The 17,081-nt window shown below is 35.0% G+C and overlaps 1 protein-coding gene across 3 annotated transcripts in view; it reads left to right on the forward strand.

Annotated features, from left to right (window-relative positions):
* Positions 1–17,081, forward strand: part of LOC149534986 (NAD(P)-binding Rossmann-fold superfamily protein) — a 329,460-nt gene that overhangs the window by 206,376 nt on the left and 106,003 nt on the right. For all 3 annotated transcript variants that reach the window (XM_089807115.1, XM_089807117.1, XM_089807116.1), the window contains exon 9: positions 15,828–15,902. In XM_089807115.1, the coding sequence (XP_089663241.1) occupies positions 15,828–15,902 (75 nt within the window). The remainder of the gene's footprint in view (positions 1–15,827; positions 15,903–17,081) is intronic.

The following is a 17,081-nucleotide window of genomic DNA, read 5'->3' on the forward strand; positions in this document are numbered from 1 at the left end:
CTGAACTCCCACACTGACGGTCTGCACTCCAGCACCGACAGTCTGAACTCCAACACCGACAGTCTGAACTCCCACACCGGTGGTCTGCACTCCCGCACCGAAAGTGTCGACAGCTGCGAACCTTGGTGAAGAAAATGGATCTTCTGAAGTTGTTTCCCTTGGAAGTCTATTCCGAACGAAGAGGTCACTCCACGCTCGTGCTCCCTCGGCACTGCGAGCCGTGCGAGTTGATGCTCTTTCGTCTGAATTTTCCTTCCTCAGCGAACACAAATTCAAGAACTACTCCCGTGCTTCTTCCACCAATTCCACCCACTGCCGAGTCTCCTCCAACAATTCTTCGGCGCTTCGGTTTCTTTCGGCAATCTTCTGAAATTCTCTTGCGTAGTACGGGTTCCATCTTTTTCTATGACCTTATTCCGATCTTTGTTAAGCTGATTTGGCATTAATCTTCATTCCTCCCACCTTCCAGATTCATAAGGCAACGGCGCCAAATGTTTACCGTACTGGTAAAGAAATCAACACATACAAACAATGGAATAGAATAGCAGAATTATATTCGCACATGCCAGACATACATTATGCTTCATAAGATGAGTAATAGAAGATGATTGATGATTTACAATGACCCCAGATGGGATATAAATACTATCCGCCGAACCTTCCCGGAGGAGTCCGTCGGCCACAAACATTATGTCCGCTACAGACTATTTACCTGTCGGCTACAAAATACAAAACACCGACGATAATCATTCCGTCAGCTACAGAAACACCGCCGGGACCATCCAGTCGGCTGACAGCTATCATGTACAAATTGACTTATAGGTCGTACAAACCGTCTTGTCGTCCCAAATTGAACATTAGATGCAATATTTCTTGAAAATTAAGTTGATATGACAATGGTCTCTTACCTGCATAGGATCTCTTTATAATTTATTCCTTTGGCGTCATGGGTATAGGTCAGACCAATTATTTTATCTAGTGTCAGTGTAGTTTATTAAAATGTTCTCCGCTTGTGCGATCTTATTCCGAGGCTTCTGTATCAGTATAGCTTATCTCGATACTCAATTTGTGCCATCAACATGTCTTTCCAATGGTCTTACACATCTGCAGTCAACATTTCCATCAACATTACCCAACCCAATGTTCCTTTTCTCAATGTATCGACATAACTTACTCTGATAGTTTCATTGGGTCATAGAATAGTTTTAATTTTGTTATCATGTAGTTATTCCAATGATCATCAAGAGTCTTTTAGATGTGTCTCCATTGTTTGGATGCCATCATATCGCCATAGTTAATTCGATGTCCATCTAGTATTAGAGAAGTATTTATTTTGTTTTTTGACTTTGTTATCTATTTTGGTAACCTTTGTTGGGATGAATTTCTCTAATGATCTTATTTTCTCCATTCGGAACTTTCATCGGTGTAGGCTATTTCGATTAGCCTCATCAAGAATTGGTGTGACATAATATTTATTTCTCTGGTAGTGTAAGCTACTTTGATGGTCTTATTGGATATTGTGTTCCAATGTCAACCTTTTGCCTGTTCACTTTGTTGTCGATGTGATGGAGCCCGAGCACTAATTTATAAAATTAGGGTGTCCATTTAAACACCTTTTCCCACCCTCTACTTATCTTTTTCATCTTTTAAATAATCAACATATTGCCATTAGGATTAATCTTTAATGCTGAATAAGTCTCAAATTTTCACAAGTCACTATTATGCATAAGCATATTCATAAAATACTATCACATCTTTTAATTTCAGCATTTTGACAATTTCAATTACCTTATCTAATTTATTTTCTGTATTTCAGTTCACATATATAATGCTAATAATCCATGTCCAAATTTCCATCATGAAGCTTGCACATTTAAACCAAGGCTTGATGTCTCTGAAATAGAATCCTAAAAAGGAATATGGAGGACAAAGAAAGTAGATATGGCAAAAAGGATCATGGTTGCTTCAAAACATTGCAGGAACGATAACTGTCTATTGTGTTAATGATTTTTATATGAACCTTGAATGGGGGAAAATATATAGCCTCTGCAGACTCTCAAAATTAGATTCCTGAAAAATCCATAGTTGTAGCAATGTTAGTGGAGGCTCAGAAAATCAATGGCATAGATGAGTTTGAGCTCAGAAGTAAAGCATGATTCAAAGTTCTAGACAACTTTTGACAAGGAAATACTGACAACACACTTCAAGTCTAGAATTTTGTGTTCGAATGTCTCCACTTTCAACGTCTCCTATAATGTTCGATGTTATTCTGGGCACTAGTAGAGATATGGTTCCATGTTATTAAATTTAATTGGCAGTCAAGTGTGAGAATCTTCGTGTACTTTGGCATTGCACAAGCTTCATTTAGGTAGCATGACATTTAATCAATTTCGCACGTCTATTCGACATGTCTTAGATGACAGGGCAATGGAGCACGCACATTCTTTTTGGTGCCAAAATATCACAGTGATTGAAATGTAAATTATGCTTGCAAATGTGTTGCCCCGATGGCACCTTTGGCTAATTGTGGGTTGAGCACAATATTTATAGGCAGATTACACATCCTAAGAAAAGAAAAGAAATATGTACGTGGCAGAAGGCAAATAATCCTGGCAAATTCGGCAGCGCTTCATATTGTGAAGGATTTGCTTTCAAAGAAGACGTATTTGAAAGGCCTGTAGATGAATGTTGTGGTGGGTTATTTTTTCAATCCATAATGAAGACTAGTCGACACCTCATTTTATTTTGAATCAATATTTATTTCAAAATAACAATTGACTGGAAAAATAGTTATGCGTTTACAAATTTTGTAATAAGTATAACTGATTAAGGTAATAGTTATCAAGAGACATGTTGCTATGAGATGAGTTTTCCACCTCATTGTTTGTCTATAAATGAGAGATGCTCAAGCAAAGGAGACAGATTATTCTTTAGCATTACTAAGAGGATTTTCATATACAAGATAGATTGAAAGAATACGAATTTTGCACACAGAGATTAAATTCATTCAAACCTATAGATAAGGATTATTTTCAGCAATATGAACAGACATGTTTAATTCTTTTTGAATGATAAAAGTCCACTGTTCTCATTCACTGGGGGCATAGATATAAAATACAGGCGAGATTCACTTTTTATTGTCACTAAATCAATTAGTGAACGGTTCTAAATCTGGTATTTATAACAGACCAATTCATAGTCTTATCTGGTATTTATAACAGACCAATTCATAGTCTTTAATGTTTGATGATCAAGGATTGTGAGAAAGATAAGTTTACTTCTCAGTCTTTCTTTGATTGGTCCCTCTGTTATAGAAGTTGAATCCATTCAAATTGGCATTGAAGTGCATCTATATAATTAAGTCTTATATATTCTGAATATATATTGTCCCATAACATTTGTATGAAAAATCTGCTCTGTATTTAGATCCTATTGCCCAAACAAACAAGGCACTGATCTTTAAAATCAGGGGAAGATTATCATCTGTTTTGAGGCTGAGAATGGTCATTCGTATATATAACTTTGTGTGAGTTTAATCATCTCATAAATTTTATATAAGTATTCAGATTTCTGAACAATAACACCTCATGTAATTTTCTTTGAAGCACTAATATTTTAAAGTTGTCAATAAAGTAATGAAGTAAATAATATTTTCAGCATTTTCACATATTCATTTTAAACGGTGCAAATTAAAAGCCTTTTACATTCTTGCCATTTGAAGGAAAGCTTTATTGCATTCAAAACAATTTGCTACATATAGCCTAAGACTATAAAGAGTTAGCTTAGGAATAGGTATACCAACCTTGGCCTGGCAGAGCCAAAAGCCAGAGGACTTGGATTAGATTAATCAGCCTTGTCAAGTTGGCCATAACTAGTTGGAATCCCAACATTGAGTTGGCAAAGCTCATAGGATTCTAATATGTGGTTTTAGGAACCAACATAGTTTATGTCTTGCCGATATCTTGCGTTTCTTGCTTATGTGCAACTTTTTAGAGCATGCCATTTCAATTTTTCTTCCCACCTTGGCTCATCTGAATGTCATCAGGGTATTTTATCCCGATATTAAGAACTCCAATTGGTATAATTGTAGAGAAATCCTTTTGTTCTAAATCAAAGCCCAAAAGTTGCTTATTTCAATGCCCAAGTTCCATACCAATGCCTAGATGCTACCCTGATGGGAAGAATTTTTAGGGTTTTACCACATGTAATGCCAATGCCTTGTCAATTTTCCCACATTGATCTTGTTATCCTTAATTTTGACATCACAAAATTGAGGCAACCCTACACAGTTTTCTCATGGATTCGTGGGTGCATTCTCTTTGTTTTAACACATTCATAAGGCATCATGAAAACAATTCATTATCTCCAAATTGTTCTTCATGTAGTCTTATTTATGTGTTCTTTTGAAAGTTCTCCATCGAGATTATCCCTAATTGTTTGTAGGGAAGAGTTTTCCTTCTTCCATTACAAACACTCGATTTTTGGTTAAATTTCTCATTTTTTCTTTGTTTTTCTTTTTTGTTGTAAATATTTTGTGGTCTTGTTTTTTGTGTTAGGCGAATGACCCTTGGAATTTTGCTTGATTCGAGCTAACTTAGGTCCGAATTTGAGTTGTCTAGCTCAAGTTATAAGGAAAAAAGTGGGGTTTTTCAAGTTAACTGCATTTTTTAATTAAAAACTTCATAAATGTGAGCTTTTTATTGACAATTGCACGGTATAAAGTTATATTTGATAGTTAAAGTGGATTTTGTGGTCCATTTTAAAATTTCAACTCATCTTAAGTTGATTTGACCATAGTTTTTTATATTTTATGAAAATAGCTTATTTCAAGGTTATTTTTCATGTTACTTTATTATAAACTATAGTTAAATAGTATATATAATTACATGAGACAAAAATAAGTGCATAAGTGAGATTTTTATTTCATATTGCATATATATCCACATGCTGCAAATCACTTCATGAAAATCCACTTCCAATAAGTTCTAAGTGCTAGCATCTTTAAAAGTGTGCTTTTTAAATGCAATTGCATATGTTATTGTATTTAAAGTTTATTTTTAATAATTAAATGCATGTGTTCTTAAATCACCATTTCAAGTGGGTTTTTGAAACTCATCTACATGTAAATGTAAAATTAAAATGAGTTCTTTATTTGTTTTAAGCCAAAGTGGTGATTTTGGACCCGAATACATATGTTTTTGGTATAAAATTTGCTTTCCTTTAAGTCTACAAGCATAAGTGGCGATTTTTGAGCCAATTGCATATATTTTATAACACATGTAAATGCCATTGAAATTTGTGTTTTGACTTATAAATTCCACTTGGAGCAAAAGGGGCAATTTTATATCATGTTGCATATATTTCCCAATATGTCTATGCTTCCAAAAATATGTTTTCATTAGCAATTGAAATGGTCAACTAAAAGTGGCAATTTTTTGGTGGATATGCATGTATTTTATAACATGTGTTTGCTCCCAAAAGTTGCATTTTCCTCTATCTAGGGCTGAGTGGCGATTTTTAAAAGGAATACATATACTTCGAAACATGTTATAAGTTCCAAAAAGTGCATTTCGGTTTGAAATCGCTCTATCTCTTATGGAAGGCGATTTTTGTTGCAATAACATGTGTTTCAAAACATGGTTTTGCCCTTCTAAAAACCGTTTTCCTTCATTAAGAGGCTAAGCGACGATTTTGGAAGGAACTATATATGTTTTGTAATATGCTATGAGTTTCAATACATGCGTTTGAGCAAAAATAGCCCATTTTGGGCTTTATCTCCATCAAAATACCTTGTGATCTCAAGGCATTTTTGCATCAAGACTCTTCAAGAAGCTTTCTAAGGTAAGGGTTTTTGATTCCAAGCTTGTTTTTCATCATTTTGCAAGCTCATCTTTGCCCTATACGCCGTTTTATATGTCTTTGCATTTGAAGTTGCTAGGTCCAAGTTTTTTCCACATTTTGGGCATTGCATTTCTCTAACCATCACCACATGTCCAAATTTGAACCATGATATGAAGATTTCAAAATTTATTTAAGTTTTGACTTTAGACAAATCTAAAATCTGGAATCTCTTGGATTGTTTTCAGATTTGCTCAAGATTTGGGTAAGGATTTAATTTTCTCATTCTTGGTGGAGTTGAGGTAATTTTTTTTGGTTATTTCTCTAAGACATTTATATATATTTGTTTGAATGCAAATCTCTGTTATTTCAATTTTCAGATTTGCATGTTTTTGTGTTCATGAAGTTGCTCTATCTTCTGTCTTCTTCTCCAAGTTGCATATGCAAGGTCTCATCTTCCTTGCATATGCAATCGGGTGTAAAATCCCGTTCTTAAAAGAAAGATAAGTTCGTTTTTTCCTCACATGTGAATACAAGTTAAAACCCCACCATTTACCTCCATATGGCTGCCCTATGGTTTAAGTCTTTCACACATGCTTATCGGATAGAGTTTCACATAGATATTTCTGGAAAGTGTTTTTTATTTTTAGTGTATATTAATTCTGAAAATGATGTTGTAGTATGTCAGGAATTTATTAAAGATTGAATCTTAAATCTTAAATGTTCAATTTTATGTCTGAAAATCTTGAATATTATAGGAAATTTAATGTTTAAATCTTCAAATGTCGTTAACCAAGTTATAGCAAATTAAATAGTTGAATAGCCCTGAATCTCAAAATGAAGGATAGTTACCCAAATTGAAGGCACACTGCCAATATTGATTACTATTTGGGTTTCATTATGAAGAAGTTGCTTTCATCATTGTAGAGTTCAATAATGCTGTACAAATATTTTCAGATTTAATATTTGTGTTAGAATTCTATAATGATGTATATAAGTTTTTTTTTTTGTTTTTTAAAGAATTATGTGTTCATGAATGTTAGAACTCTCTAATGTTGTACATAAGTTATAAACTTTCAAACTTACGTGTATATGTGGTGTTGGCTATGTCCTTGATCATTTTCTTGGCAAAAACTTGTAAGCTGACTATAATTGTTATTAAAAGACATTTACCGTTAAAGGTTGTGGTTCACCAAGAAAATTGATAGACATACTTGAGAGCCTTGTTGTTGTCTACAAGGCACACATAAGCTGTAACAAACATATTTCTCAATATTTGAGTCTTCCATGACTTATTTTAAGCATACTCGTAGGAGGGCATAGGCTACTATGAACCTTAGTCTTCTACACTCTAGCTGATATTTTGATATATATTTTCAACTTTTGATTCCATGGATTTCATATATTGTAGACATTTGACAGTGACACTATGTTTAACTTTATATTATGTTATTCAGTTTTTTTTTCCTTCTGAAATTCACTGTTATACTTATGTGAGCTATGCAAAATTGGGTATGAGAGTTAAATAGCTTCTATTTATCTCAACTATTGTGTATTTGATGTTAATTGACTAAATGATGCATGAAAAAATCGTTGAATCCTTAAAAATTTTTGAATTTCATGGGTTTTTCGATTTTTCGAGTCCTTGACCAGCCCTAGTTGAGTCCAAGTCCAAGTTAAAGTCCGAGTCAGATTTTGACTTTCCGAGTTAGAGGGGAGTCCGAGTCCCGTAACTATGATCCATACCTTGTCTAAAATCCATCAAAATCTTGCTATGGATCCTTCACACAAAGACACTTTCATTTTATGGAATTTTAATGTAACAGTTGTGTAGGTGTACCATTTTGCAATGTGAAGAGATGTTACTCCAGCAAAAGGGAAAGAGATTCCTGTTGGATTGAATGATATTTTTAAGTCACTCAATCATGAACTTGAGTTGTTGGACGAGCTTCTTGGTGCTTGGAACAACATGATGAAGATTGATTTGGACATCTTGTGTAAGTACAGAGTCATTACGTCTGTTGAGATGTACCATGATTACACACATGTGATGACCAACAAAGAGAAAATTCTATAAAGACTTGAAAAAGATACAAAGACAATAGTAGCCAGGATAACTAATTGAGAAAGCATGATCAGAGAGGCATTCAAAGGGCTATCATGTGAAATCATCATTGAAGATAATAAACTCAAAAATCAAGAAGATGTTCTCACAGAGTTCATAGAGGCCATCTTCTTACAGCTTGAAGTGGACGACTTCAACACTAGTGTAATGGATACATTTGCAAGTTGGAAGTATCCATTGAAGAGTCCACAAAATCAAATGGAGATTTGTAACAAAGAGATATCTGGAGTAGCAAGAAATACTCAAGAAGGTTACAATGATCTCGCAACACACTGGTGAACTAGATGCTGCAGTTGTACACGAGTCCTTGCAGAAGTTTAGAGAGTTAGTTGATACCATGTGAATACTTCAAATCAAATTTTCATATGCTTTAAGTAGAATAGCAGTAGGAAAGTTACATTTAAAGAGTATCTATGTTGTAGGTACAGGATAACATGCACTTGTACAACCAACTCATGTAGTTAAGTTGCAATTGCATTAGGCATGCAAACTTTGAATAAGTCAAATTAGTTAGAAGTTTGTTAGAGAATAAGTCAAGGTGGTTGACAATTTCCCCTTTTCCCTCCACCTTTCTCTCTCCTATTTTCCTATATAAAGGAGAGAGCTCATTGTAAATAATCATCTTTGGCAAGACAAGAAAATTCTGCTAGTTTATATGTGCACTCTAAAACTTTATGCTTGGATGTAAATCTAAATTGCTATCAATAAAAGAGGCAACTTACTTTTAAACTTTGTATTGATGCAAGGTGTTATGTGACAACTTTTTTTGAATATTGATTGTGAGTTTTGGAGCTTTGATCAAAAGGGATTTGAATTTAATTGTGCAAACTTTGAGTTGCCTATTACATTAAGAGCCAATTTGAACTTTTGGAGACTTTGTGCTATAGGAGGACAAATTGTAATAGATAGTAGTGGCTGTAATTACTCAGATTTGAAGACTTTGGGCTTCAATTATAAGTGTTTTTGTTGAATTTGAGAGTATCCAATAAGAGACTTTGTGCCTTATTGGTTATTCTGCCCGAATTTTCATTTGAGAGAAATTCAGGAAACTTTGGGTTCCTATTTTTGTTTCACAAAATATGAAAAGTAAACTGCTGCCCTTGGTGTTGTTTTTACATCAATTCTAGGGTTATTGGTATTATCGTAGCAATAAGGCACTTCTTCTTAAGTTTGAAAGTTATACTTGTATGCAAATAATTCCTAAAAAAAGAGGAATTGATTAAGAGGACCATCCTTTTGTTAATTTCAATTAAGTTCCTATTGAAGCCACCTACAGTAAAAAGGGAGCCTTCTCTATTGTTGAGAGGAAAGATTTATTTCACTACACTTATTATGATAATAGATAGTTTATTTTATCTCTGTTTAGTATCGTATGGTTATCTATTGTAATCTTTTGTAAATATTAGAATGCTTCTAATATTTAGTTTTCCGTTTCTATTCTTTGATTAGTTGTAGATAATTGCTAGTGTTTTCTTAGATAGAATAGAAGGTTTCTATTCTTTATGATTGTTCCTAAGGAAACATCGTTCCATTCTTTTGTATATATAGACCTCTTGGTCTTTGTTAATAACAAACAAATATTTTCCACTTGCTTCATAATATGGTATTAGAACCAATACTCCAATTTTTTTCGAAAATAATCCTAATTTTTTGCTTGAAATTATCTTTGCATTGTTCCTGTTATAAAATAAATCATTAATCAAACTGTTGTTAATAGGCCGATTGATTTAATATATCTTAGACCTATTTTTATTTTGTTTCTCTTGTTTGTGTCACTATCGACTATCTTTGTACACCCTCGAAAGTTTCCCTGACGGGTATCTAAGCACGGCTTGTAGGTAGTCATTAAGAATGCATTTTGGATTATTTCTTTGTACTGCGAATTCCAGTTGGGATTCTTTGTTGTTCGCCATTTCGGAAGTGAAAGATCTTCCCTACTTGGCTATTTTGGTTTCGGTGGGATTTGACCCTCACCCTATATCGTTGTTGCATGTAATATTCTGCTCGGGTATAGCAGATCGGAGCACCATCTATTGGCAAATATTAAATTAGAAGATATTCGTATTCAAATCTCTAATCTTGTTTGGTTTTGCCTAATAAATCCGAAATTGATAATTTACAGTGCATAACATCTTCCAACCATACCCCAACTGCAACTCACAAAACATTCAATCGCACTTCCGTTCTACAAACTTTACCCTCCATACAATCTCGAAATCCAACCAAGCTCATAGTACGGCTTCCTAACTCTACTGTATGACTTACACATATCTTCCGTACGACCATCATCTTCTGCCTACCGTATGGGTACACCCCTTGTTCATCGTACTTTGTTGACACATCGTACGACCTTGGGAAGTCCGTATGGACAATCTTTCCCTGTCCTATTGTACAACTCTAGTTTTTGACCGTACACCCTCCTCTTGCACATCATACGACTCATATAAGTGTTGGCCAGTCTACTGTATATGCTCCCAACAATTGTTTATCTCAGCTCATCACTATTGCTCGGCTGTAGATACCTAGGCGGGAACATTACAATCTGCCTTTTATTTTTCAAAATTATTTACATGCATATTTCCTTCCAACTCTCTCTATAATCCAACTAGGGTTTCCGTTCTGAGAGACTTGAATTTGTCGACTTCTGGTTCGATTTTGCAATCCGTTTTTGTCTAGATCTGCCATTTTTCTCCATATTCGACCTCCATATCTGCCGAACTCTTTTGTTTCCAAATTCTTGGTGGGTTTTTCAAAAGCTCAACTGGGTCATCATTTGATATTTTTGCGTGCCTCGATTTTTGAGCTAGCAGATCTAGAAATTGAAAATGTATTCTTTTTGGGTTTTTCTAGCTCTTTTCTAGGTCACCCTTCAAATTTTTTGGGTCTTCCTTTTTTTGCCTTGAAGAATGTGCCTTCAAAGATTTTCACCTTTTTATTGAAAAACATGCAATGGCATCATTGACCAATGTTTTGCTTGAGAGCAATTCAAAATTTAGTGGTCAAAATTATGGCACTTGGAAGTAGCAGATCATAGCAATTTTTGAATTTCAGAATATCGATCAGATTGTTCTAGGTGTTACACAGCATCCGACTGCCCTTGGTACTAATCAGGATTCATGGGATCTGAATAATCGAGAGGCGGTGATGCTTCTCAAATTATCCGTGGCTGATGATCCACTCTCTTAGATTCCATCCGGTAAGACAGTTGCCGAGATATGGGCACATCTCAAAGGACTTCATGAGACTTCTGACAAAAGCACAGTTTTCTTCTTGAAGAATACTCTGTTTTCTATTATCATGTATGAGCGAACCTCGCTCCCGGCTCACCTGAATAGGATTTAGGAAATTCGTGATCAGTTGCTTGCCATCGGTCGCAGGAGGAAGAGGACATTGTGGTTGTCATTCTCTGGAGTTTACCAAAGTCCTACAAGCATTTTATTGAGACTCTCAACATCACATCTTTTGGTGTTGATCTGAAATTCACCGATCTCGGCATACTTCTACTTCAGCAAGATCGATGGAAACAATAGTTTGGTAGCAGTTCCAGCTCCACCTCCATAGAGCAAGCGTTTGCTGCTAAATCCTTTCAGAAGGATACATGCAAGTCTTAGCAGTCTTCTCAGCAAAAATCCTCTGCTCTAAATTTAGAAGGCTCCTGGAAGAACATTCAATGCAACTATTGCCACAAGTTTTGTCACATGAAGGTTGAATGTCAGAAGCGCTTAGCTAGCCTATCTAAGCAATCTGGTTTGCAGCAAATGTCATGTCCCCACTCTAGCTCAGTCTAACAGAGACATGTGAGTCAACTTATTATGGGGTCTTGTAGGCTGACAGGGTTGGATAGAGACCCAGTATGGTTATTCAGTATTGGGGACTTGGTTTTCTGGTGGGTATTGATCAGTTGGGTGACATTCCTTGTTTTTAGGAGGCAGTTCCTACATTTATGGGCTTCATTCCTACTTTTTAGGAGGTATGATCATGCCCAAGGCTGGGTTTCCATGAGATGACCCTTTGGGTTCAGTTTTAGAGGGATAGGACTTGTTTCTCAAATTTTAGGAGCATCCCTAGATTTTAGGGATGAGACTGCTAGTGGATCCTTGATTTCCGACTTCAGTCACAGACAGGTGACAGGATGATTTTATGGTTTGTGATGTCAGTTGGGCAGTTTGTGGCTATTTGGGTTATATTTTTAATATTTCCTAAGTTAGCGTTTAATATTTAAATAAGGCTAAGTTAATAGCCATTTTGGAGTAATAAGGGAATTTTGGCCTCATCTGGATGCGTATCCCATGTTATGATAGCTCGTTGGAAAGGTCTTGAAATTCTCTAAATCTTCCTCTTTGGTCTCAGGGCAATTCGGTGAACGGATTTATTACTATGGTGGAAAAGGTCATTTTCTAGTGACATGGTCACTTTAAAATATGATTTAATTCATTTTTTATAGCCAACGCCAATTGGGGGTCACTTTAGGGTTCGAATTGCTTTGCAAGGGGTTATAAGGAGATGGGCGCCATTTCTCATGATTTGCTCTGCTTGAGCGATTTGCATTCTGGGACGCAAACCCTAGGGTAATTGCTGGCTGGGACGTAACCCTCAGTAGCATTGGGTATTGGTTTGTCAGTAGTTTCAACAGTATTCGGGAGGAAGGTAGACACCACTTCAGCTTGGGCCTACAGTTTGTTTTGTTGGGCATGTTCTTTGGCGTATGGGAGGTGAATTCTAGCAGCCGTACATTGCCATTTCTTGCAGCCGTACTTGCAGCCGTACTCTGTCATTTGCAGCACTTGGATACATAGAAAAATCGGTTACTCAGTAGCAGATTCTTGCATCTTATCAGCTCGTTTTCATCAGCCAGTTGTGGCGTCATTGTTAGAGGAAATGTACTGGATCTTTTATTTGGCTCTATAATTCAGAGATCTGCCTGGTACGATTTGTATCAACTTTGACTTTACTGCATATTGTTATTTATTTTTAGACTCTTTTCTTGCCATTTGCTACTTCTCATTTCTATGTGGAATAATCATCAAAAACACAAAAACAAACAAACTCTTTTGCATTTCCGTCTAGTTCTACAAGAAAACATTAATAAACAGGAAAAAACAAAAATAAAATAAATCTACAGAAGATTTGCAGCAGAGATCCATCAAGGATCTTTCAGTAAACAACGAATAGTGTAGAGCACCTTGAGCAGACAGGATTTTCCTTTTACGCTTTTTGATAGCTTCGTGCTTTGGGTAAATTATTTATTAAAGGAGAGTATTGCGATAATAGATAGTTTCTATTATCTCTGTTTAGTATCTAATAGTTATCTATTGTAATCTTCTGTTAATATTATAATCTAATATTTAGTTTTCTGTTTCTAGAATAGAATGTTTCTATTCAGTAGTTAGCTGTAAATAACTGTTAGTTTTCTCTTAGCTAGAATAGAAAGTTTCTATTCTTCACGATCGTTTCCCAAGGAAACATCGTTCCATTCTTTTGTATATATAGACCTCTCCGTCTTTGTTAATAACAAGCACAAATTTTCCAATTACTTTGTAATAAGACTGTTGCCTAAAATTCCCATTTTGTGAGTTGTGGTTACAGTGGCCTACAAAACTTTTAGCGAATAGATCTATTCTTGCGCAGGGGTTCAAAAGTGTAGTAACTATTCTAATAATATTAAAGACAAATTACATGAATTCAACTGGTTGAATACCAAATGTGTCATAACAAGCCAAAATAGTCTAAAAATTGCATAAAAACATAAGGCAAAACAAATTGAAAACTTGTATGCTAATGTAACTCTTTATATTCATTGTCATAATTGTTACTGAAATTGACAATTATTAACGAATGTGATTATTGATCTCTATACTAATAGAACTAATGGTATGAAATTGTTGATTAGTTGAACTATCATGGAAAATGTTCAAATTCCTTTTTTTTGTTAGATCTAACTCATCCATCTTGAGAAATACTTGTCATTTGATAGTCTCTAGATTGTTTTTTCTACTATAATTCTCATTAAATTTGGTTAGAAATATCAGGTTAGCTTTTAGAGCAATGTATGCATGTTTGATTTTGTTAATTGGGGGTGGTTGTGATGTTGCTATCAAGATTCAATTATGTAGTTTTTTGAGTCAAACTCATTGACAGTTGGTTCATGAGTAGTGGTTCACATGAATCCATTTATCATGAATATGAATGGAACATATAGTACTCATTGCATCTAGGTGATGCTCATAGAGGTGAAGCATCGGGACTTCTTGAGTGGTCGGTCACCCATCTTCTACTACTCCAGCTTAAGTGCTTAACTGCTAGATGTTCTCCATGGTTAAAATTACTCTTCTTGCATCCCTATTTGCAAAACCTTTAGCAAGTGTTGTGCCTTATGAACCATTCATTAGAAAGCCCCTTAAGCTCATCAATTGATACACATGATATGTTTATTCTATGGAAGAACACTTGTTGAAGGTTTTTCAAATGGGTTTGCAAGCACAGTGGGTTCAATCATGTAGGAAATTTTGTAGTTAAGCGTGCTTGAGCTGGATTAGTAGCGAGATGGGTGACCTCCTGGGAAGTTCTTGCACTTCACCTCTATGAGCATCCCCTAGATTCAATCAGTGCCAAGTGTTCCATTCATTGTCATGAGAGATAATTTCATGTGAACCACTACTTGTGAATCATTGGTCAATGAGTTTGACTAGAAAAACTACATAGTTGAATGCTGATATCTGTTAGGAATAAGGTGTCTCAACCTTGGATAATTCCTATTCTTATTATTTGTTTTGTAAAATATATTTCTTGCAAATAATGTTGATGTGTTAGCATCTTGAATTGTGCATAAGGAGATCATAGCTAAAACGGTTATGATGGATTCCTATGACACGTAAGAGCTATGTTAGGAAGATTCAATGACAGGTGAAGACATGTGGCAACTGATAAATTCAAGTACTGTACACTCTACCCCAATAGTGGGGTCCAAATTTTTTTTTAGGGTTCCTATTTTCTCGGAGAATGGTAAAACCCTAATACGGTTACCTTTGGGAGTAACCCTAAAGTGAAGCGCATGTTATAAGCGTTTTTTAGGGTTACGAAGAGGGGATTCGAAAAAGTGTATTGTTGGTACTGTGAGTTGCTACTGGAGTCTTCTATTGTCACTGTTGAACTTGAATTGCAAGTGTATTGTAACCTTGTGTTGAAGATAATACATTGTGCAGGTTCTGGAGGGGTGGGGTTGTTTTACCGAAAGGTTTTTCCCCACCGGCAAATCTTTGTGTTATGTGTTTCTTTCTCTGTCTATTTTCGTTGTGCTTGTTTAGCTGAAATATTGTTGTTTACATGATATTGAATCTGTAAGTGTAAAAGATTTTAATAGGATTTGCACCATACTTATCTTAAGATATTAGTGTAGGAAGCTGTTTCCGCACCTAGGTTTCCTTACAATATCAATATCAGAATTTGACTTTTTGTGGAAAATATCTCCTACTTATCAATTGAGGATTGTTGTTAGAAGATCTCATTTTTTTCCAAAAAATACTTATGACTTGTTTATTTTCAAAGCAATTCACATACTTTTCAAAAGGTTCTGGGTTAATTTCCACAACTTTTAAAAACTGAAGCTGGATTGAATAAAAGGTAGGTACCAAAATTATTTTGAATCCCTCACATTATAGTCATACAGTTTCTAACACCCATTCTATCTAAAATTTTCTAGTTCAAGGCTTCATTTTTGTATAACTTTATGTAGATCTCGACTAGGTTGTCTCTATTGTGGAATGTTTCAAAATGTTTGAGTGAATCCCTTGATATCACCATTTTTTATTTTAGCTTCAGTTAATGAAAAGTCACAAATTTATGTGTTGGATTGATTTAATGTCAGGTAGTTGCATCTGGAATTGATGAGCGAACACTTAAGCGTGAAGGAGTATGTGCTGCATCATTACCCACTACAATGGTAAGATTTTCTGTATCCTTTTCTTCTGCCTGATCCAGTACCATATGAAAAGAGGGAATTTTGGGAAAAACGATAGAAGCTCCAGGTTTCGTGAGATTGAGTTGTTAACTAGAAATAGTTTATAGTTTTTAATTTAGAAATCCCCAGAACATAATTCTTATAGATTTTGACATTTGGTCTGTCTTAAAAATATGACTTTCTTGTATTATAATTGAATTTCAAGTTTTATCTTAATAAATTCGAATTTGTTTCGTTCTGTTCTTTCAATATTGATAATTTGATTCTTGATATTGTTGGTGTGAGTCTGTTTAGGCCTTGCCTTAGATCCTTGGCCCTAACCAATATGGATATTCAGGTGACATTAGACAATAAAACCACACAAGCTAAACTTATATTGTTCTGATATAAAATAATCTGTCGTGCAACGTTAATTACAGCGCTTAGTTAGATGGACACATAAATTTAAAGATATATATTGACTTGTGGAGAATATTTTTGGAAATTTCACGGTCCATGTTTTTCCTGTAAATTGACATTAGCGTATTCTTCAGTTGCTGGAATTTGATCCCTATGATATGGACATTCTTGCTTCCCGTTTCGAAACCAACTAGTGGTCTGTGCAGGAGCAAATACAATTGAATCATATTATGAGGGCTAATGATAATTTCCCTTCCACCAAGGTGAGCTTGGTCTTCTTGGATGCTCTTTCATGGAACGTGGGACTCAGTGACTTTAAGAAGTAGGATGGAAGAGATGATAGCATGTAATATTACCTTCTAAAATGTTAAAATTTTAACACTCACTGCCCTGATGTCTGGAACTCAGTTTATCAAGTTTATTTTTTTTGTTTGATGAGTTTAGCAGAGGGTTTGTTGTTTTTTCTCAAGGTATAAAATCATGGCAATATTTTCAACAAGAATAGACTTCAAATGATAACAAAATAATTAAGTTTCATAATATAGACACAACAATAGTTTTCTGATCTTTTTATTGCAAAGTTGAGTACCTGAAAGTTATGTCAGTCTGACCATGATGTTGCAGCATTTACAAAAGCACAGTAGCACCCAAAGGAACTCAGATAATCAATGAGAACCTGCAGATATAAGGCCTTGTTGAAGAGAAGAATTAATACCAATGAGAAAGAAAACTTATGCCATAAAGAGAGAACTCATGTGAAAA

This window comes from Cupressus sempervirens, chromosome 10, assembly GCF_028749045.1.
Source record: "Cupressus sempervirens isolate cs-2001-9-10 chromosome 10, ASM2874904v1, whole genome shotgun sequence".
NCBI classification, from domain to species: Eukaryota; Viridiplantae; Streptophyta; class Pinopsida; order Cupressales; family Cupressaceae; genus Cupressus; species Cupressus sempervirens.